Raw genomic sequence first — 24,090 nt, 5'->3', positions numbered from 1 at the left:
TTTCAAATTGTTAGAAGTCTTCTTCTAATTGCTTAGATTCAAGACAAGTTTTAAAAAACTGTTGATTCTATAGGAAGCTTTTCCAAGATCTTTCCTCTGTATTTGGTATTCCCACAGATGACTTAAACATTGATTTTCAGGAAAATAATTTTGCTTGCCCTCAGTACTGTTACATTTCATTATCTGTCAAGAAAAGAAATACACTGTCTCAGAGAGCTCACTGTCAGAAAAAGAAGTTATAGATAAAGAGGGAATACTAGAATGAACTCTGTGATATTAGATTGAAATTGATGATATCAGTGTAAGTTTATGTGATTCATATGCAGGTACACAGATATAAAAATCAGCGTAAATAAGCAAACGTAGATGTGTGTGTGCACATACATGTATTTCCTTAGTTCTGTCTGCTGAGAGCACCTGGGAGCAATGACATCCCAGTAGCAGTGAAGCACTGGCATTCAGATCTTGGTTTCTGATTACCATTCTTCTATAAAAGGAATTAGGGCTCCAAAGACAAGTGATTGATTTGAAGGTAGGGATAGGGAAAAATACAAGATGAATGTGGAATGTTTATGTTACAAGAAAATAAGGAAGTGCTTAAAGAATGATGAGGGCACATTGAAAGAACACAGGAGCTAGCTTGAAGAAGTTCTCAGTAGTGTAAGCTAGAACAGTTAAAGTAACAAAGTAAATAATGATAGTATTGGATTATAGCCCTATGAATGAAAGAAGTATCCATGAGATTTATTCTGATATATATTAATAATTAAATAAATGTGGGAAGTGGGAGTATTTTTTTTTCCATGTCTAGTTAATAACTAGAATAATAAAGTGAAATAAAAAAACACTATTGATACCATAGTAATAATTGTTAGAGGCAAGCAGGATCCATCAATATTTGCTAAAATCTATGGGCAGAAGTTTCTGAACAAATAGACTGTTTGTATGCTTCCAGAGTGCTTGTATCTCTTCCAAGATATTTAGTAATTACAAAGGGAAAAATACCTTTGCTTATAATATAAATTAAAAATGTTATCTCAAAATATATTAAGTTAAAAAAGTACAGGAGAGACAGTATTGAGATGGGAGAATAAAAGTGATAATACCATTGGTCAGAAAGAAATCATTTATAACTGAGATGTTATACAGAACAGTTGATCTGTACTATTCAAGATTTCAAAGTTAAAAGAAACAAGAAATGACTAATAACTCACAGACCAGAGGAAAAAGAGGATAAATGATACCTGAACACAAAGTGGTATTGTGGGCAAACAAAGAATATTATTGGAAAACTGGTAAAATTTGAATAAGGTTGGTAGTTTAATTAATAGCAGTGGACCAATGTTAACTTTGTTGGTTTCAACAAATATTGTTTAAAAGTTATATGGGTGAGTGGTATATGGAAATGGAAACTCTTTGTGAGTTTTCTATAAATCTAACATTTTAATGATATTTTATTTAAACACAGAAACAAAGGAAAAGAGTAATTTTATGGTAGATACTTGAGAACACCTTAACCAATGTTCAGGTTAGTATTCTAGTGGTGTCATTTCAATATCATGTACATCTCTCATGTGATAAACTGAGGATGCAACTCTTCTGGTATTCTTACCAAAGCTTCATAACCTCCATCTCATAAAGAGCAAACATCCAGCAAAACTAAATTGGGAACAAATCTATTAAATAACTGATTGTAAGCAACTAGTATTCTTTGAGAAACTCTGATAGATTTGAAGAGACCAAGGGGACACAGCAGTTAAATGCAATATGGGATTCTTGATTGGAGCCTAGAACACAGCGTTTTATTAGCAGAAATTCTGGAAAATTTGTGTAAGGTCTATAGTTTGGTTACTTGTGAACTTTATGATTAAAAAGGTTGTTAAGATTAGGGAAACTAAGTGAATGGTATTCATTCTCTGTACTGTTTTATTGTTTTTCTTTAAGTTTAAAATTATTTTTAAAAACTAAGCATGTGTTTATCTTCTTAGATATTTTAAAAGATATATAGTGCAAGGCCGGCGCCGTGGCTCAATAGGCTAATCCTCCACCTTGCGGCGCCGGCACACCGGGTTCTAGTCCCGGTCGGGGCGCCGGATTCTGTCCCGGTTGCCCCTCTTCCAGGCCAGCTCTCTGCTATGGCCAGGGAGTGCAGTGGAGGATGGCCCAGGTGCTTGGGCCCTGCACCCCATGGGAGACCAGGAAAAGCACCTGGCTCCTGGCTCCTGCCAGGATCAGCGCGGTGCGCCGGCTGCAGCGGCGGCCATTGGAGGGTGAACCAACGGCAAAGGAAGACCTTTCTCTCTGTCTCTCTCACTGTCCACTCTGCCTGTCCAAAAAAAAAAAAAAAAAAAAAAAAAAAATATATATAGTGCATATGAAACTTAATATTGCATGTGCTTATCTTCCTGCTTTAAGTCAACAGAGAACAGCACACTAAATATGCTATTCTGAAGCTTTTTTTCACCCAACAATTCATAGTTGAGATCATTGCATAGTGGTGCCTAATGTTTCCTCATTTTTTCCAGCAATATACTATTCCATTATAACTGTTATAGCTGATAGATACTTAGGTTCTTTTCTAATATTTTCACATGGAAGATTTGGTGGCTCTAAGAGATAAGAATCAAGAAAGTACAGTTTTATTAGTGGAAAAACTTGGAAGAACCTAGTTTTAGGACTAGGAAATTAAATATACATTAGTACACATAAGGCACTGGAGTGTGTCCTCATGCATTAAAATATCAGTATTTTGCCCCTTCTAAATGACTGAGATGTTGATAGAGAAACTGCACAGAAATATATATCTACCTACAGTTTATAATTTTCTTCCTCTTCCTCATTAAAGATCACTCTATCTCATTAATTAAGCATGCCTGAAGAAAAACTCATGTTGATACTAAGTGTATGCAAATCTATACAGAAGGTTCATGTATTTTAAAAATGGTTAGGGTTCCTACTTTTGGTGACTTTTCTATTTTGGCTGTTGACCAGGGACAACCCCTTAAAATATTTGTTGTTTCTTAATTTCTGTGTAAGCTTTGCAGTAGACCCATTGAAACTCAGTAATAGTTATCTTTAAATCATTGGTTGGTTGATTCCTTCCTCCCTCCTTCCCTTCCTGCCTCCTTCTCTTTCTCTCTAAGATTGTTTTATTTATTTGAAAGGCAAAGTTACAGGAGAGTGTAGGAGAGACACAAAGAGATCTTCCTTTTCTTGTTTCACTCTCCACATGACTGTAACAGCCAGGCCTGGGGCAGACTGAAGCCAAGAGCTTCTTGGTCTCCCAAGTGGCAGGATGGCAGGTACTCTAGCACTTGGGCCATCTTCTGCCGTTTTTCCAGATACATTAGTAGGGAGATGGATTGGAAGTGGAGTAGCTGAGACTCAAACTGGCAGCATCCAGATGGGATGCTTGTGTCCAAGGTGGTGGCTTAACTCATTGAGACACAACACCCATCCCCTTTCTTTCAGGAATGCGCTTGGCACTGGCTGATGCTGGTGACACTGTTGAAGATGCGAATTTTGTGGAAGCCATGGCAGATGCAGGTATTCTCCGTCTGTACACCTGGGTGGAATGGGTGAAAGAAATGGTTGCCAACTGGGACAGCCTAAGAAGTGGTCCTGCCAGCTCTTTCAATGATAGAGTTTTTGCCAGGTAAACTGAACCCCAGCCACCTTGTACTTTTGAGTTATATAATCCTGGTGCATTTTTAAGTTTCCTTTTTCTGAAATTAATTAGATGATAATAGCTACTGTTTATTGGAGGCTCACATACTGCAGGCAATGAGCAAAGTTCTTTGCATCCATTCAACTTTACCTTCAAAGCAACCTTATTAGATAAAGAAACTAAGACTTAGAAAAATTATTTCATTAAATGCCTCAAAGCTATTCATTGCAGACTTGACATAGGAACTTGCTTCTATCTCTAAAACCTGGTCTCCCAGCATTTTACTATGCTGTCTTGTGTTAGAGTAGTACAGGGTGGTTAAAGGAAATATAAATGGAGAAATGTATGATTTTTTCATTCCAGAGATATTATCAACCTTTTGTGTTAAGAGCTATCCTAAGTACTAGTGTTAGAAGGATAAGACACAGTCGTTATTGTCTTAGCAGGAGAGATAAACATTTACCCATCTGATTAAGCATGAAATAATAGGCATAAAGAAAATTTGGAGAAATCATGAATTTTGGGTTTCTTGAAAAATAAATAGGATTTTTTTATTGCTTTTTTTTAAAAAAAAGATTATTTATTTGAGTTACCTAAAGATGAAAAGATGGAGAGAGAGGTCTTCCAACCTCTGGTTTACTCCCCACATGACCGTAATGGCTCAGGCTGGGCCACGCCGACCCCAAGCCAGGAGCTTCTTCTGGGTCTCCCACATGGCTGGAGTGGGCCAAGGACTTGGGCCATCCTCGGCTGCTTTCTCAGGCCATAGCAGGGAACTGAATTGGAAGTGGAGCAGCCTCTGGCTGTGCCACAACACTGGCCCTGAAAGCTTGCTTTTAAACTGTGGAAAGGAGGTATTTATTTGAAGTCTAGTGTATGGAAGGCAGAAGTGGGAGATAAAACAAGTTGGAGCTGGAATAAGCCACATTAAGAAAAGTCTCGGGGCCAGCGCTGTGGCATAGTGGGTAAAGCCTCTGCCTTCAGTGTCAGCATCCCATATGGGCGCTGGTTCGGGTCCCGGCTGCTCCACTTCCGATCCAGCTCTTTGCTATGGCTTGGAAAAGCAGTGGAGGATGGACCTCCTGCACCACATGGGAGACCCAGAAGAAGCTCCTGGCTTGGGGTCGGCGCAACTCCAGCTGTTGCAGCCAACTGGGGAGAAAACTAGTGGATAGAAGACTTCTTTGTCTCTGCCTTTCCTTTTCTCTCTTTATAACTCTGACTTTCAAATAAATAAATAAAAATCTTTAAAAAAAGAAAAGTCTGAGGTGATATGAGAAGTTTGTGTGTTTTTTGTTTTTGGTTTTTTTTTTTTGTTTTTTTGTTTTTTTGTTTTTTTTTTAAAGAGTTACACAGAGAAGAGAAGGAAAGGCAGATTCAGAGAGAGAGAGAGAGAGAGGTCTTTCATCCGCTGGTTCACTCCCCAGATGGCTGCAGTGGCTGGAGCTGTGCCGATCTGAAACCAGGATATTCTTCCAGGTCTACCATGCAGGTGGAGGGGCCCAAGGACCTGGGATGTCTTCCCTTGCTTTCCCAGGCCATAGCAGAGAGCTGGATCAGAAGTGGAGCAGCTGGGACTCGAACCGGCGCCCATATGGGATGCTGACACTGAAGGCGGAGGCTTTACCCCCTATGCCACAGCTCCGGCCCCATGAGAAGTTATTTTCTAATATTCAGTATCACATATTTAAAATGCAATAAATAAAACCTGACTCAGCTGTTTTTATATTGATTTTGGGCTTCATAGCAAAGTTTGTATCAAGGACTTTTTAAACGTGCCTTGTTAATGTTGGTATTAGCAGTATCCCTGAATAGTGTCAGCTGACGATATTAAGGGTGGATAGACAACAGAGAGACCACAGTCAGTTTAAGGAACACAAAAACAGTTTTGTGTAGAGCAGGTTTAAATGATTCAGACATTGTGTTCATTAGTTATATGCAGCAGCATTTTATACCTATATATATTATTGCCTTTAAGCTCAATAACCTTTTTTTCCTATTCAATAGTGAAATGAATGCAGGAATTATAAAAACAGATCAAAACTATGAAAAGATGATGTTTAAAGAAGCTTTGAAAACAGGGTTTTTTGAGTTTCAGGTAGGTTATTTTTGGTAGCTATAAAACATGTCAGTGTGAATATGATGTATTTTCTTACTTTTTTTCCTATTATATAACATAATTGCATATCTGAAGTAAAGGCTATAAAAAAGGTTGCCAAGAAATTTTTAAAATCTTCAATGAGTCTTGATTTTAAACTAATTTTTTGAGGTATTTTTTCATGGAATTCATATTTTAAAAAATTCCGTTTCTCTTTTAAATTGTGTTCATTTAATATAAAGACTTCTAGTTGAGTTGTATTAATAAAGATAATAAATAAAAGAATCAGTCATATTTTCAAGGAAAACATTGATAAAAATGCAAGTTGATAAAAACGAAAGATTTCATTAATTGCCACTGTTTTGAATGGAAATGTTTTCTAAAGCTTTCCACAAGGTGTCAGTGTTTACTCAAGTTTGGCATTTAAGTGCTTCAAGTAAAAAAATGTAGCTTCACTCAATTTTGTAAAACATCACATTGAGATTTATGTAACTTGATTTTTAGAGCTGTGGTTAAATAAGGATAAGTGCTGAGCATGGCAGTGTGTTGTATTTATAGCCTTTTTGATATTTAATATCTTTCCTATAAGCTGCTCAGAGCATTCACCCTTACTTGGTGCACAGTTAAAATTGTTCAACTTTTTGTTTCAGCTACAAAATATCTTTTTAAAAAATATTTTCTTGATGATGACTGATATAAAACTTCAGTATCCATTAACGAAGATTGATGTGCTCTTATTTGTAAATATTTTTAAAAAATAAAGTAACAGAAATAAATTTATAAATAAATTCCATAATAACTCATTGTGGAATTTTAAAGGCTAAAAACTTAAAAATTCATTAAAAAATGAAAAATCTTTTCTTTATTTTAAAGAAGTGAGGTGAGATAAATGACAAATGATTTCAAATTTTGTAGGCTGCAAAAGATAAGTATCGTGAATTAGCCATAGAAGGGATGCACAGAGAACTTGTGTTCCGGTTTATTGAAGTTCAAACACTCCTCCTGGCTCCATTCTGTCCACATTTATGTGAACACGTCTGGACACTCCTAGGAAAGGTACCTTTATGTGTTTAAAATGTTGTGAATGGTTTTAATTTTGGTCTCATTAAGCAAGGGTTGTAATAATTTTGTTACTGAAAAGGCTGAAAATGAGTCTTCAGGAAGAAAGCCAGATTTGTCATAATTATTACAGTGGTTCAAGCCTAAACCAGAGCCACCTCCTGTTTGGACAGTTAGATTATATATGTGTCTTTATTTATAAGCATACAAAATATATATTTTATTTTTTTAAAGATTTATTTATTTATTTGAAAATCAGAGTTAGAGAGAGAGGAGAGGCAGAGAGAGAGAGAGAGAAATCTTCCATCCGATGGTTCACTCCCCAGTTGGCCGCAACAGCCAGAGCTGTGCCGATCAGGAGCCAGGATCCAGGAGCTGTGCCCATCCAAAGGCGGGAGTCAGGAGTTTCTTCCGGGTCTCCCATGTGGGTGCAGGGACCCAAGGACTTGGGCCATCTTCTATTGCTTTGCCAGGTCACAGTAGAGAGCTGGATCTGAAGTGGAGCAACCGGGATTAGAACCAGTGCTCATATGGGATGCTGCCACTTCAGGCCAGGGCGTTAACCCACTTCGCCACAGCGCCGGCCCCCTGAAGTATATATTTTAAAAGCTTTGATTACTTGCATAATGTTTGTCACTAAATTCTCATCAGCTAGAAAATATTTCAATATTTATGAATATGCTAATACATCTATAACTAATACTGTTCTAGCTGCTAAAAACGGTAAAAATATTGAGAAAGTTATAGACAGCTATTAGGAGCTGCTTATAAACAAAGATTGAAGTGTATATTTGCATAAATATTCTTTTTTTATATAAAACTGCTGGACTGCATATTCAAGGATATTATTCTTATTGTGAAGATAAGTTCAGTTGTTTCTCTCAGGCTTGTTCATAAATCAGTTGGCTGGTTTAATAACTCCTTTTCAGCCCTATTCCCCAGGCTCTTTTTTATTTTTTAGTGCATGAATGATGCAAAAATGTGTTCATGATCTATATACTGAATAGCCCTACTCTCAATATTAGATGTATTAACAGGATAAAAACTGAGAATATGCATAGTTTATATAATAATGATTAAGTTTAGGCAGATTAGCATTACATAATTTTCTTTGAAAGTGAGCATATGTGTGTGGGTATTAGTACCTTGTACAAATTGATGCTAATTAAGAATGTAGAGTCAGACTTCACAGCTTGAATGCTAGGGAACATGAGATCAGGGCTGTGGAAGTGTGTTATGTGTAGTCAGTCAGGTTTGAACTTTGAGCGTGCAGTTACAGATGGTAGCCTTGGTATGAAACCGTACTTAAGAGCCATGGAACGGTTGTGTTGTTTGATCTCACTGAAGCTGTTTTCCTTTCTGTTTTCTTTAAAGCCTGACTCGATTATGAAGGCTTCATGGCCTGTGGCTGGTCCTGTGGATGAAGCCTTGGTGCGTTCCTCCCAGTACCTCATGGAAGTAGCACATGACCTTAGGCTGCGACTCAAGAACTATATGATGCCTGCTAAAGGGAAGGTGAAGTTTTGTTTTTTTTTAGAGTGTTCCTTAAGTTATTTAACAGTAATGAAGATTGAGAAGCCTTTAATTAAAATGTATAGCGCCATGTTCACTGCTAATACGATTATGTAATATGCATATTTTTTAATACTAATGGCAGAGGTACTGTGTTTTGGGGAAGAATTTTTTTTCTCATTTTTGCTTTACACGAAAGCCCTGAAGTGTTTTTTCTGTTTCTCCCACCATGTAGAGAACTGACAAGCAGCCACCTCAGAAACCATCACATTGCACCATCTATGTGACCAAGAGCTACCCGCCCTGGCAGCACACCACCCTGTCGGTTCTGCGAAACCACTTTGAGGTGATGCACTTGCTAGACTGTCCCCTGCTGTGCACTGCTTATGCTGTTTTTGTTGGGATGTTGGCGGTGTCTGTGGGAGGGAAGACTGGTAGCTTTGTTGAGTTCCCTGTAGGCAGAGGGAATCCTTTGTTGGACAGGTAGCTCTAAAATGGATGCCAAGGAAAAATTGCTGGTTTCTCATCATTTTTGAAACCTTTATACAAAAATATTCTGGATCTAGTCTATTGTTAAAAAGTATGGAGTCGTTTCATATGTGTGGTTAGTTTTGAAGCAAAAGGACAGGGTTTGCTTCTTGAATTTGTGGCTTGTGCAATGGGATTTGGGATTCATGAAGCCTTAACCTTACTATGGTTGAAGTAAATGTAAGCTTGTTCTTGAGTTGTTTGTTTGTTTTTTTCTTTTTTTTGCCAGGCGGAGTTAGACAGTGAGAGACAGAGAGAGTTATAGACAGTGAGAGAGAGACAGAGAGAAAGGTCCTCCTTCCATTGGTTCACTCCCCTAATGGCTGCTGTGGCCAGTGCTGTGCTGATCCGAAGCCAGGAGCCCAGGTACTTCCTCCCGGTCTCCCATGTTGGTGCAGGAACCCAAGCACTTGGGCCATCCTCCACTGCCCTCCCCAGCCACAGCAGAGAGCTGGACTGGAAGAGAGCAGCCGGGACTAGTACCCAGCGCCCCAACCGGGACTAGAACCCAGGATGCCGGCGCTGCAGGCGTAGGATTAGCCAAGTGCGCCATGGCCCCTTGAGTATTTCTTAAGAAAATAATACTCAGTTTGGTAATTACCTATATAAATGTAGATCTCAAAGACATTTTTGGCTCTGAGAGATAAACAGCTATTAAAAATGATACCTCTATGTATAGGAAACTCAATTTTTAAGCTTAGTTTAAGTTTCACTGAAGAAAAAATTTCAGTTTCAGTTACTTTCACAATGTGGGTATAAAGTGTGATAAGTCATTTTATCTTTTTTGCTCAGGTTATTAGACCTGATATTGGTAGTTCTAGACCATTAATGTGTACTTTAAGAGACAGCATGAATGAGAGACAGATAAAATAAGGCTTAGGGTAAAAGTCAGTAACAGAAGCAAAATCCTTAACTTTCTTAGAATTTTGCCTCAGTAATTTTCATAGTTATCTAAGAAATATTCAAGCTTTTGTAAAACATGAAGGGAAGAGATGAGCAAGTATTTTTTTTTTACCCTTGTGAATCTGTTTTTATCACAAACTCCTCTACTTTTGATCCTGAATAACAAATAAAAGTTAGTCTTTAGAATCTGCTTGCAGATTTTGAATTACGCTTAGTAGAAGATAGAAGGTACTGTAGTAAGTGGAGAAATGAAACTTTGCCTCAGTGGGTTACATACTTATAGCAACAATTTCATGGAGGCATTAGAAAAACCAGATTTATAATGGAATGTCCAAGGTATTCCCTTCTATGTTGTTGGAAGTTAGCTTTCTACTTAGTATTCACTCGTGAGATACCATTTTTTTAAAAAAAGATTTATGTATTTATTTAAATGCAGAGTTACAGAGAAGCATAGGCAAAGTGAGAGAGAGAGAAAGGTCTCCTGTCAACTGGTTCACTCCCCAGATAGCTGCAGTGTCTGGAACTGGACCCTTGTAAAGCCAGGAGCAAGGAGCTTCTTCTGGGTCTTCCTTGCGGTTGCAGGGGCCCAAAGACTTGGGCCATCCTCCACTGCTTTTCAAGGGCATAGCAGACAGCTGGATGGGAAGTGGAGCAGCTGGGATTAAACCAGTGTTCCTATGGGCTGCTGGCACTGCAGGCAGCAGCTTTACCCGCTACGCCACAGCACCGGCCCCATAGATATTATTATATCTTTTGAAAATAATATCATTTTTGATATTACCAGATTCCTTTTAAAATTTTGTTTTCACCCCCAAAAAATAAGAGTGTTAATTTTTTTCTTTTTCTTTTTTTTTTTGGACAGGCAGAGTGGACAGTGAGAGAGAGAGACAGAGAGAAAGGTCTTCCTTTGCCGTTGGTTCACCCTTCAATGGCCGCCACGGCCGGCGCGCTGCGGCCGGCGCACCGCGCTGATCCAATGGCAGGAGCCAGGTGCTTCTCCTGGTCTCCCATGCAGGTGCAGGACCCAAGCACTTGGGCCATCCTCCACTGCACTCCCTGGCCACAGCAGAGAGCTGGCCTGGAAGAGGGGCAACCAGGACAGAATCCGGCGCCCCGACCGGGACTAGAACCTGGTGTGCCGGCGCCGCTAGGCGGAAGATTAGCCTAGTGAGCCGTGGCACTGGCCAAGAGTGTTAATTTATAATCAAAAGTGTCCTCTTGTTGAATATAGCACCTTTATGGTGATGTTAAAAGGAATGTTTTCCATTCTTTACTTTTTTTTTCGCGTGTTTTGGAGGAACACGTTGACAATTAGAGGAAATATTTTTCCCACATACTTTAGTAAAGGTTAAAGTTGAAAGTAAATACATTATTTGAAATCTTCCTGTGTGTTAATTTTTATGTAGATTGATTCTCAACCCTTGGCTTTGATATTCTGATTTTACAATAAGAAGAAATCACCATAAAGCCCTTTGCTTTATGCCTCACTCCATTGAAGGGACTGTTTATTTTTTTTTTTTTTTTTGACAGGCAGAGTGGACAGTGAGAGAGAGAGACAGAGAGAGAAAGGTCTTCCTTTGCCGTTGGTTCACCCTCCAATGGCCGCCGCTGCAGCCGGCGCACCGCGCTGATCCAATGGCAGGAGCCAGGGCCCAAGCACCTGGGCCATCCTCCACTGCACTCCCTGGCCATAGCAGAGAGCTGGCCTGGAAGAGGGGCAACCGGGACAGAATCCGGCGCCCCGACCGGGACTAGAACCCGGTGTGCCGGCGCCGCAAGGTGGAGGATTAGCCTATTGAGCCACGGCGCCGGCCCGGGACTGTTTATTTTTACGGAAATGAATTTAAGTTCAGTCAGCATATTTGGGAATATATGCGTATTAACAGTATATTATTGGCATTTGTTTTTGAATAGAAATTATACAAATTTTAACATCGTTAACTAGTTTTTTTTCCCCCACAATGGTAGCAGTTTCTAAGGAGGAGTGTTCAAAAGCAAACATTTATAAATTTTGTATGATAGTTATATCGTTTTTCATTTTGGTATAGCTAATGAAATCTCTTCAGAAGTTTGAAGACAAAGATCTTTGTAAGACCTGTGTTAGTTTTCCCCCGGAGAAGATGTAGTGTGAGTCTTGGAGATACTGCTATTATAAGGAAAGCCTAATTATTCATTATATTGTACTCACTTTTCTCCTTTAAATTAAAAACCGTATTTCCTCTGAGTTCAGAAGAAATAGGAGAGCCCCCTCCTGCATTGTTCATCCTAATTTCATTTCCCTCTGATAGTGAGAGGCTGCATACTCCTCTGCTGTTTTCTGGCAGACTGGTAGAGGCCACCATTGTTTCCCTAGCAGACTTCCTACTGGTGCATCTATTATCTGGCATTATTTTAAAAATATTTTTGACTGTATTCCTCTCTGCCCTTCCCCCCTTTTTAGGCCAACAATGGAAAATTGCCTGATAACAAAGTGATTGCTAGTGAACTAGGCAGTTTGCCAGAATTGAAGAAGTACATGAAGAAAGTGATGCCTTTTGTTGCTATGATTAAGGTGAGTCGTGGGCCTGGTGCAGCTCTGACTCTGCGATAATGGTAGAAGGGACGGACGGTAAAGGGAAGGGGTGAAGCCTTGGGCATAGTCTTCTCCCAGAAATCTGCTAAAACAGCACTTTTCCATCAGTGGTTGTGAGAAATGAGTTGTCAGAGTTGGGTTTACCTGTGGAATTGCTGAGTATGTGAAAATATGTATCGTGGAAGAAGAATTGGTTTAGAATTGCTGTTCTAAATTATTCTCTTCAGGTTCTACCTTCCTTTCCAATTTGAGGAGAAAGCATATTCTTTTGGCTTATATTAGTGTATTTTACTAGATCTTATTCCTTGAGTCAAGATTTTACATTTGTATAGGTTTAGCTCAACAGAATAAATATTGTTTATAGTGCTTAGATCAGGTTTTCTAAACAAGGACTCTGCTGATATTTTGGGCTGGGTAGTTCTGTGTTGTGAAGAATTAACTTTAGGATCTCATTTAAATTTGAAGAAGCAGAATCTGAGATTGTGAACAGGTGTGTTTTTTTTTTTTTTTTTTTTTTTTTTTTTTTTTTTTTTTTAGATTGATTGTATTTATTTGAGAGAGTTACAGAGAGAGGTAGAGCCAGAGAGCTAAAGAGTGGTCTTCTATTCCACTGGTTCACTCTCCAAATGACTGCAATGGCCAGGGTTGTGTTGATCAAGAGCCAGGAGCCAGGAGCTTTCTTTCTGTCTATCTCTCTCTCTCACTGTCCACTCTGCCTGTCAAAAAAAAACAAAAACAAAAAACCACAGACTGAGTAATTTTTAAGCAATATAAGTTTGTTTGGCCCATGGTTCTGGAGTACAGGAAGTCTAAGAGCACGGTGCTGATAAGTCACACAGAAAGGAGTAGGTCGCACTAATCCTTCTATTAGGAGCCCACTGCTGCTATCACCTGCTCAGTCACAGGGGGAAAGTAAGTAGGAGTTTACTTTAAATGCAGTTATTCTGAGCTAGTAATTTCATTAACAAACAGACATAAGTAAGGGAAAATTTTGAGTCCAGGCCTCTCTCTTTAACTCTAATTTGAAGATTTTATCAGTTGAGAGAAGAATAGTTACTTGGGAAGAATATAATCTGTTCAACATATTTTTGTTTTTATGTATAGCATATTCATTTTCTAATACTTCTTTTTTAACATATTCTTAATTTCATTTTCTTTTCTTTCTTTTTTTTTTTGAAACCTATTTGACTTTCAGGAAAATCTGGAGAAGATGGGGCCTCGTGTTCTGGATTTGCAGTTGGAATTTGATGAACAGGCGGTGCTTATGGAGAATATTGTCTACCTGACTAATTCCCTTGAGGTAAGAGGGCCAGAGATTTTGATCTCTACTCAACTATGATAGCTGTAATCCAGTTATTCTTATTTAATAAGCATTTTTGGAAACTTCAGCTTCTTTGTTTATTTAGTACTTTTGCCAAATATATCATTCAAAGATATTTTTGGAGGGAAAAAGAATGGGTAGGAATAAAAATTGCGGGAAGAACAGACAGTTTGGCCTGCACCGTGGCTCACTAGGCTAATCCTCTGCCTTGCGGCACCGGCACACCGGGTTCTAGTCCCGGTCGGGGCGCCGGATTCTGTCCCGGTTGCCCCTCTTCCAGGCCAGCTCTCTGCTGTGGCCAGGGAGTGCAGTGGAGGGTGGCTTGGGCCCTGCACCCCATGGGAGACCAGGAGAAGTACCTGGCTCCTGCCATCGGATCAGCGCGGTGCGCCGGCCGCGGCGCCCATTGGAGGGTGAACCAACGGCAACAACAGCAAAGGAAGACCTTTCTCTCTGTCTCTCTCTCTCACTGTCCACTCTGCCTGTCAAAAAAAAAAAAAAAAACAAAACAAAAAACCAGACAGTCTGTCGTCTTATTTCATTTATCAGTTATCCTGTCCATAAAAGACTGGCTATATGTCTGGGTATTCCTCCCAAAATTATCTTTAAGTAAATGAGGGGAGACCTTATATTGAAATCTATGGACAAAAAAGAAGGAAGGAATTGCTATGCAGCATTATATCTAGTTTCCCCTTCCTTCCTTCAGACCTTAGATTCACAAAATTGGGTTAATTATAATCTCTGATTCATGGTGTATTAACACTGATTGATGCTTGGCCTTTTAAAAAAATTAATAATACAGTGAACATCTATGAATATGTTGTGGGGATTGGGGATCCCAAATTATGTTGTTGGGATTGAGAGCTCTGGCTGGACTTGGCCCAGGATTTTGTCTTTCTGCATGTAGGAATACAACCAGGAGCTGTAGGTAGAGGTGAACGGAAGAGCAGGACTCACGGAATGAAAGATAATACGCACTCAGACATGAGTGTGTTCAACCTCAAGAGAGAAAAATGCCCCACACAGGCAGGGCCTGATTGAAGATCCAAAGGAAGCAGGATTTGGGTCGGGGCTGCAACACACATCGTGGTCTCCAGGAAGGTATCATGGTTTCTGGAGCATGATGGAGAGTGAGGTTTAGCTGCATGATGCACAGTGGGTATGCTGAGTCTTCAGCCATGTTGAGTCTGCGTGGAAAGTGATGGACTTCTGAGTGCACAGGATTTGGCTGTTGGCAGTCTTTAAGTCCGTCCCTTCCCGACGCCCTGCTTTGCCCACATCACATCTATGGCCCAGTTAAGGAAGTAGAGCATTACCAGTAGCGTTCACATATCTGTGAGCTTCTCCCTGTCCCCTGTTTCTGCGCCCCAGTTACAACTTCATATATAGATTCTAAAAATGCTGTCTCTCAGACAACTTAGGCAGAAAGAAGAATAATTTGCTCTAGAAAACTGTGTTAGAGGACTTTAAAAGTACTTCCAGCGATAATAAAAACACCAAAGTAAAAAAATACAGGTTTAGAATTGGAATAAAATTGTTTCATGAAATATGGAGATGAAAGTTTAAATAAGCATGTTATTTTTAAATATCTGAGAGACAGAAAAACAGACACCTCCCATCCACTGGTTCGCTCTCCATGTTCCTGTGGTGGCTCCAGGCCTGGCCAAGGGCATAAGCCAGGAGCCAGAAATGCAGTCCACAAAATGTGGCAGGAAACCAACTACTTGAGCCATCATCACTGCCTTCCAGAATCTGTGTTAGCAGGAAGCTGGAGTCAAAAGCCAGAGCCAGGCATTAAACCCAGGGACAGTGTGAAATGTAGGTGTCCTAAACCAGTGTCTTAACTGCTAAGATAAATGCTCACGCCAGCATTTTATTTTCAATGTGTTAATAAATAGGATTAGTAAACATTTATTCTATATAGATCTCTAAATGTTTGTGTATATTCATATAGGTTAAAAAAACTTGGGTTTTTTCACTCCGGCAGTGGGGACACACCTTGTATTTAGGGTCATCTTACATTTAGGCATATGTAATATACTACATTTCTGAGTTTTTCTTCCATTGACTGAAGCTAATGCTTTTGTTTTTCTCAAATGGTAAGTTTCTGAATTTTGTCTAACTGGAAGCCTTTTATGCGAATTTCCATATTCTCTTATGTGGTAGATGAAATGCTAGATTTCAGAAAGTGGTAAATGTAGCAATGTAAATAAGAAAGTTTAAAAAGAATACTTTGAGACATCTAAGATGAGTGTTAAATTAACTGATTACAGATTTCATTTAATGTTTATAGGGAAAATAAAATGACACAGACCATTTCATGTGAAGTGGGATATGTAGTTTTGCTCTTGGTGAAATGAGGTGCTGATTAATTTCAGTGATATTAAGTGATACCAATGACTTGCATTTTTTCCCCTCTACTTAGCTAGAACATATAGAAGTCAAGTTTGCTTCTGAAGCAGAAGATAAAGTCAGAGAAGACTGCTGTCCTGGGAAACCACTTAATGTATTTAGAACAGAAGTAAGTTCAGAGTCTCATTGAATCATTACATTCTAGAACTAGAGAAGACCTTAGAGGTCATTGTAGCCAAATCTGTCATTTTGTAGATGGAAGGAAGTATGATCCAGAGAAATTAAGCTGTTGGTTTGTTCCAGGCTACATAGTTTGTTAGAAATATGACTGGACTTGGGATTTTCTGATTCCCAGGTTGGTACTAAATGTGTTTTCCTTACTTTACTATTATGGATGGTATCAGATGTTATATGTGGGTTTTAAAAATAAAAATGTGTTGTCAGAAATGTGGTTTTTAATTTAAAAAATTACAATGGGAATTGAAATGTAAGACTTTGTAAATAGAAAAAATAAAGGAGCTTTGAAACTTTTAATATTTATTTATTTATTTGAAAGGCAGAGTTACGGAGAGGCAGACAGAGAAGGAGAAAGAGAGGTCTTCCAGTGGAGCAGTGGAGTAGCCACTGCTCTGTCGTACGGGATGCAGATGTCCCATATGGCAACTTAACTTGTTGTGCTACAATGCCTGACCCTTTTGTGAACTTTGAAGTACCGTAATTTATCTCAAGCCACTTTAGAATATTTTGTTAGGCTACCAGGCATGTAAGTCTTTTAAAAGACTCAGTTGGCTTTTATAACAAACAGGGTCCTTGGCTATGGTATAGCTTCTATAATTTGGGAGGTAGTATGGCATAAAACTGGGTTTAATTCTTGCCCTGCCATTTACTAGCTGTGTAAACTTGAGCTGATTTCTTGATTTTTCTTGTACCCAGCTTCTCATTTGTGAAGAAGAATCCAAAAGAACTACCTTTGAGAATATAGAACTAATATCTGTAAAGTGCTGAGTACAGTGCCTCCTACATAGTAGAAATTCAGTGACTAGTGGTGGTTGTGAAAGAGAAAATATGATTATTATTATTATCCATCATATATGTAATTGTAGCTATTTTAACCTAGGCATGTGGTTGTACACATGAGCTTGTACAACTTTTCTTTCCTATTTAAGTATGTCTTGGTCATGATTTTAGACTGCTTAGGTTAGATACATGTCTCATTGATTATTAAAAAGATAGCAGAGATTCTCCCGCCCTTGGCAGTATTCAAGTTTTATTTACTCTCACAAACATTCACTCTTTATTTTCAAATTAGCCCGGTGTGCCAGTTTCCCTAGTGAATCCCCAGCCATCCAATGGCCACTTCTCAACCAAAGTGGAAATCAGGCAAGGAGACAACTGTGATTCTGTCATAAGGCGTTTAATGAAAATGGACCGGGGAATCAAAGGTAAATCATATTCCCGAAATTCACATTTGGCAGTGGCTCGTGGATTTGATGAATTTCAAGCAGAGGGCAGAAAGAAAATAACTGGTTTGCTTAGATACAGCTGAATAATATTGTGGAGTGAGTACTAGTCCCAGAATCAGAAAGCCTATATTCTATTTGAGACTCTGTGGCTAGGTTGCTTGGTGACTTTGTCATGTCTCTTAAGCTGTAAACTGACTTCTCTTCTAGTGAAATGAGGACATTGGATTAGATTTTTTTTAATTCTATCTAGCTCTAAAAAAATAAATAAATAAAGGCTTGTTTTATTTATTTGGAAGGTAGCATTACAGAAAGAGACAGAATGAGGGAGAAAGAGATCTTCCATCTGCTGGTTTACTCCCCAAATGGCTGCAATAGCTGGGGGTGTGCCAGGCTGAAGTTAGGAGCCATAAGCTTCTTCCAGGTGTCCCATGTGGGTGCAGGAGCCCCAGGACTTGGGCCATCCTCTGGCAATTTCCCAGGTGCATTAGCAGGGACCTGGATCAGAAGTGGAGCAGCCGGGACTCCAGCTGACACCCATATGGGATGCTGGCAGTGCAGGTGGTGGGCTAACCTGTTGTACCACAACGCTGCCCCCTGGCTCTAAAATGTTAACAAATGATTTGTGTTTCTCAGGCATTCACTATTAAGGAACACATGATCTTTAGTATCCTACAGTAATCTGTCTAGCTAGTTCTGTTCCTGGAGAAGGAAGAACAACAGAATAAGAGTTCTTGATTGTCTGCCATATTCAAGTATTAGCAATTTAATTCTTTTATAACCCCATAACATAGGGGATATTAATTATTCCCCTTGTACATATAGAGGCTCAGAAAGGCTAAGTAACTTGAAAAGTTCTTTAGTAAATCTTGGAGCTGGAATTCACATTCAAGCCTATTTAACTCTGAAGCCCATAATGTTTCTTTTAAATAGTGTGCCTTCATGTAAAATATGTCAATAATTTCTTACTTTCTTATCATGATTAAGTGTACATGTTCTGTGATTAAGTTTTTGTAACAATTTATGACTTTTCCCATATTACCCAGCTAGGTCCTAAGCTGAGCAGAGTATTAAGGGAGTTAGTGTTTCTGCATTACTTTTCTTCTGAATTATGAAGACAAATTAGTATTGACATTCTCCAGTTTGTATTATTTTGGATAGCAATCAAAAGTTGTTTGGACAACTTTCTATCAGTATAAAAATTTTCTTAAATAATTTGTAAACTCCAGATAGTGAAATAATTTATGGAATCATGCTCATTAATATAGAAGACTTGAAATATCCCTTTGGAATTCATTCTGCCAACTATTTTGTGTTCTCTTGAAGTTGTTTAACCTCCTCCTCTGCACAGTTGTTGAGAGACTCCCATGTGCAGTTTGTGTGGAGACTGCTGTGTGTGTCCTGGGGGATTGGGTTCAGTTTGTTAGGGGCTGCATCTAGGGAGGGAGCTAAGCTCTTAAAACACTTAATTACCACCTTGGAGAAGTTGCTGAATGTAGTCAGAGCATTACAGGTGATGTGTGCAGGGCAGAGGGAGGTGGGATTATTTCCAACTGTGGTGATCAGAGGTGAATTTATGGAGAAAATGCTGCTTGGGTGGGCCTTGAACACTGCATACATAAAAGTGAGGGCAGTGGTGCACTAAGAGGGAAATGGTAGTTGCTGGTTTCACTGTACAGAGTGTCATTACCAGCAGTATGCAAGGCTTAGGGATTTTCTTGTTTTAGACATTTTTTTAATTGTAAAATATATGTAATGTAAAATTTATCATTTTAGTCATTTTTAAATGTACAGTTCAGTGCATCTAGTGCTTTCACATTGTTGCACAGCCAGCACCACCATCCATCTCCAGAAAGCTGTAACTTCTCATTGTACCTCTGTCTGGACCCTGGTAACCATGCTCTGCTTTTTGTCTCTATATGTGACTCTTCTTGGTACCTCATATAGGTGGAATCATGTATTTGTCCTCTTAGGTTTAGCTTATTTCCATTAGTGACATATCTTTGCAGCTCATCATGTTGTTACAGACATTTATCATGTTCACTTAGCAAATAAGGTATCAGAGAATGACAGCTCCATCCTTAGAACTTATAGGCCACAAGAAGCAAAACTTGAGTATTTGGAAATAAGAGAATATAGGAAGCCATTTTGTGGCTTGCTTTTTTTTTTTTTTAAATATGTTCAGTAATGAGAAGATTTTGTATAAGAACTCTTAGCCTTGGAGAATACTGTAGTGGCTTTCAAAAAAAAAATAGGTATTTGTGTGGACCCTGGATCTGATTATTATGAGGTTTTAGCGTGTGAGAGGGTATATTCCATACTGAGAATTGTATAATAAAATGTTAAAGTTGTTACCTTTTAAATGTACTAAGATACAGCACTGACTTGATTCTTAAGAATAGGATTGAAATATGTTTTCTCTCATTGAGCCTTACCTCCTTTATCATACTCGTTTTGAATAATATTGTCATAAAGTATTTAAGTTTGGTGTTAGTAGCCGCTGTGAATTTTAGGAAACAGAAATGGAGAGATTTTGAATTTGATATTTCTGTGAGTATCCACAGAAAAGATACAACCTTGATACTTTTCTAGTCCTCAGGGTACTTTGATGTCTAAGGGGGCTGGGTATTTTGAATACATGAGATGTAAAAAGAGTGAATTTCAGTGATAAAGTTTTTGGTCTGTCTGCTACAATAGCCAGCAAGTCGTCCAATTAGTGCCAATTGTATTGAGGGTGATTATGAACCAGGTCCAGGAGGAACTGTACTAAAACCATCATTTCACTCCACAAAGGCCTCTGAGCGACTGTTTGATGATAATGACTTGAAATCACTCACAGCCCGTGCCACATATGAACTAATAACTTGGAGGTGAAAGGCTCCATTTCACATTATCAATCCCTGGGGACTTTCAATCACTCTCATGTTTCCTCTAAGAGACTTAAATCTTGTGTAGTTGCAGACTTGAATTTCAACATTTTCAGTGATAAGAGAGATCTGGAATAAGAAAAGATAGTAAAACCACTAAGAAATCTTCAAGATTTATTGACAGTAATGAACTACATGATGAAACATCAAAGCAAATGTGTTTTGTCACTTAAGAGTCTGATTGAGTGTTGAGGTTTCTTTGAAATAGAGTAAATCAGAATTGTTTGGAGTGGTGAGGGAGGACAGTTAGAGAGAGGCATATTTGCAATAAAAGAAGTAAAAAAAAATCAACAGAGGTTGCATAAAGTCTACTGGCAGGACCTGTCACTGCTTCTGTAGCGAAATATTTGGTGCCGTTGATGTTCAAGTTGAATTGCAATAGCTGTTAAAATGAATTTTATTCTTTCTGAAAATAAGATCTTGGCTGTCATGAAGACTGTGCGTGCTCCTTTCCTGTTTCAGTTTCCAGGGTTTGTGATGCGGCAGGAATGGGTTGTGTGGTCTTTGCAGAGACTTCCAAAGACTATTCAGGCAGGGTTTGCTTTCATGGTAGTTGCAGGTAATTGCTCTATAAGCCCCAAGATCTCTTCTCTAAACTTGCTGTTCTTCAGTCTTTGTTTCTCAAAGAGAACAGAATGCCTGGATAAGTTGTGTCCTGGTGTAGCTGCCAGCTGCATTAATGTTTCCTTTTATCTCTTATCCTGCTCATTCTAAACTTTGTATTCCCAAGGCAACATGGGAGAGTGTAAGTCATGGACCACCCAGTGATTTGTTTTAGAAAGGGGTGGAAAATAATTCAGAAAATATCTTTTATTCCTGTAGATTAGGTTAAGCATGACCAGCCATGCTGTACTTACAGTGAGATATAAACCTAGAATCAGCATTTGTAGCCATGTATGGTGTTTTTCTACCATATAGAATAAAGCCATTTTATGTTGGGAAGTCTCAGAATTGCTTAAATAAATTTCTTTTGGGCTCAGTTGTTGGATCATAAATTTGTTCAAAGGACAACTCTTTTTTTTTTTTTTTTTTTTTTTTGGTGATAGCCATCTTATCAGCTTGCACAAGAATAGATCAGTAAAATTTCAACTAAGATTGGAGCTTATCCTAAAGCTCAAAGTTCTAAAAGCTATACCTTTTTCTTCTGCACTACCCTTTCTCTCCTTGCCTCTCATCATCTTGTTAATACACTTTCATCTTTTGAGGAAATCAAGAAACTGGGAATACTATTTCTTAGAATAATATTTTTAAATACTGTTTCTCCAAAAGTATGTTCAAAAGCTACATCTTTTATAGGTTTAATATATTCCAAAAAGAAAAAAATAAGCTGTAGACTTTGATATTTTGAATAATAAAGCATATATAAAACTGTGTGAGCGATCATACAGGACAATGCTAAGAAATGAACTCAGTTCTTCCTTTCTCTTGATTTGTAATTCCAGAGTTTGTACAGAATCTCTGACAATTATCTGGGTAAAAGCTCGAAGGGAATGAAGGTTTATTGGATTTTAGCTTTGATCCTGAGATTGGATCCTATTTAGTAATCCAGTGAAAATATTTTTGTTTAGATATAAAAACCAGTTGGTTTAAAATGTGATTGTAGTTTCATTTATAATTTTGAGTCAGTGACTGTAATTAAATGCTCATATTGATAAACTTTTTTGTTACAGATCTTTCCAAAGTGAAATTGATGAGATTCGATGATCCACTGTTGGGGCCCCGGCAAGTTCCTGTCCTTGGAAAAGAGTATACTGGGAAGTCTCCCATATCTGAGCATGCTGTTTTCCACGTGGACCTCACAAGCAAGAAAATTCACCTCACTGAAAATGGCCTACGAGCAGATATTGGCGACACAATGATCTATCTGGTTCATTAAACTGAAGCAGATTGGAGATTTATCCTGGTGTCTCAGGATAATACCACCATGATTATGCCTACTGACTGGCTATGAGAACCCAGTGCTAGGCTCCAGTAGAGTTCATTTCTAACCATGAAATTCTGCATGTAACCATAGTTACATAAAGTTGTCTTTGACTCCTGAACCTAATAAATTTTTTTCTCACATTTGGACCTCTAAGAGAAATGGTTTGTTGCATACTTTTTTTTTTTTTTTTTTTTTTGACAGGTGGACAGAGAGAGAGAGACAGAGAATGGCATACTTTTTTTTTTTTTTAAAGCAGATTTCCACTGTTTCCCAGAGCTTCTGGTTTTTAAGATTAACATGAAAATGTGTGTTTTTTTTTTGACAGGCAGAGTTAGAGACAGAGAGAAAGGTCTTCCTTCCGTTGGTTCACCCCCCAAATGGCCGCTACGGTGCTGTGCTGATCCGAAGCCAGGAGCCAGGTGCTTCTTCCTGGTCTCCCATGCGGGTGCAGGGCCCAAGGACTTGGGCCATCCTCCACTGCCTGCCAGGACCATAGCAGAGAGCTGGGCTGGAAGAGGAGGAACCGGGACAGAATCCTGCACCCCAACCGGGACTAGAACCTGGGGTGCCGGTGCTGCAGGAGGGGGATTAGCCAAGTGAGCCGTGGCGCCAGCCAGTGTCAGGCTTTTTTAATGAGGTATGAGGTATACTTCATAACTGTTGAATAAGACTAAGGAGTATCCAACAGCTGTTTATAGTATATCCATTAAACAGTCAACTGTTAGAGGAAAAGTAGTAAATTAGATAGCTAGTTCTGTTTTTTTTTTTTTTAATCAAGAAAAGATGATTTAAATGAGCAAATAAGAATATTTGATCTTAACTATAATCACTGAGTACTTTGTATAAAGAACAAATAGGTTTTGCATTTTTTTATAAGCTCTAATAATATCAACTGACAATATGAATAGTTTACAGGCAGTAAATATTTTTTGAAGATTTATTTGTTTATTTGAACGTCAGCTCTACAGCTCTGAAGGAGAGACAGATCTTCCATCTACTGGTTAGCTCCCACATAGCTGAAACAGGGCTAAGCCAGGCCAAACCCAGGGGCCAGGAGCTTCATCTGGGTCCTCTACATGGGTCCAGGGATCCAAACACTTGAACCATCTTCCACTGCTTTTCCCAGTCCATGAGCAGGGAGCTGAATCAGAAGTGGAGCAGTCAGGACCCAAACTGATGTCCAGATGAGATACCAGCATTACAGGCAGCGGCTTTACCTGCTATGCCAACCTAGCAGTATATTTCATCTATGCTAAGTTTAAGCATTTTTAAAGAGAGGATTTTTTTTTCCCTTGAGAAATCATGCATTTACCAAATTTGAATCCAGTTGTGTTTAAATATCATGCTCACTGTGTTATAAATGTATTCTTCTATTCTTACTGGAACATCTTTTAATGTCTGTGCCATCTGTCTTCATATGAGGAGAAAATGGAAGGTATTGACCGGCAGATAAGAGAAACATTTCTACTTGTGATAGGTTCATTATGAAGAAGGACCAGTTTCTTTTTTTTGAAGATTGAATGACAACTTTTTTTTTTTTTTTTTTTTTTTTTTTTAATTTTCGTAGGCAGAGCAAGAGAGAAAGAGCGAGCTTCTATCACTCCCCAGATGCCTGCAACTATCAGGGCTGAATCAGGCCAAAGCTAAGAGCCTGGAACTCTTACCTAGGTCTCCCACATGGATTTCAGGGCTCAAGAATTTGAGTTGTCTTCTGCTGCTTTGCCAGGTACATTAGCAGGGAGCTGGATTAGAAGCAGAGTAGCTGTT

The 24,090-nt window shown here is 38.8% G+C and overlaps 1 protein-coding gene across 3 annotated transcripts in view; it reads left to right on the top strand.

Annotated features, from left to right (window-relative positions):
• Positions 1 to 22,476, top strand: part of LARS1 (leucyl-tRNA synthetase 1) — a 77,810-nt gene extending 55,334 nt beyond the window's left edge. For all 3 annotated transcript variants that reach the window (XM_008255172.5, XM_089336027.1, XM_089336028.1), the window contains 10 exons: positions 3,472 to 3,655; positions 5,675 to 5,765; positions 6,681 to 6,821; positions 8,199 to 8,339; positions 8,572 to 8,682; positions 12,208 to 12,318; positions 13,535 to 13,639; positions 16,086 to 16,181; positions 17,322 to 17,454; positions 22,070 to 22,476. In XM_008255172.5, coding sequence (XP_008253394.4) covers positions 3,472 to 3,655; positions 5,675 to 5,765; positions 6,681 to 6,821; positions 8,199 to 8,339; positions 8,572 to 8,682; positions 12,208 to 12,318; positions 13,535 to 13,639; positions 16,086 to 16,181; positions 17,322 to 17,454; positions 22,070 to 22,275 — 1,319 coding nt within the window. In that variant the 3' untranslated portion in view covers positions 22,276 to 22,476. The remainder of the gene's footprint in view (positions 1 to 3,471; positions 3,656 to 5,674; positions 5,766 to 6,680; positions 6,822 to 8,198; positions 8,340 to 8,571; positions 8,683 to 12,207; positions 12,319 to 13,534; positions 13,640 to 16,085; positions 16,182 to 17,321; positions 17,455 to 22,069) is intronic.
• The last annotated feature ends 1,614 nt before the right edge of the window (positions 22,477 to 24,090 follow it).

Source organism: Oryctolagus cuniculus, chromosome 6, assembly GCF_051225735.1.
Source record: "Oryctolagus cuniculus isolate XC-2025 breed Fujian yellow rabbit chromosome 6, ASM5122573v1, whole genome shotgun sequence".
In the NCBI taxonomy this organism is placed as follows: Eukaryota; Metazoa; Chordata; class Mammalia; order Lagomorpha; family Leporidae; genus Oryctolagus; species Oryctolagus cuniculus.
Note: the sequence above shows the minus strand (reverse complement) of the source record. Positions and strands in the feature narration are given on the sequence as shown.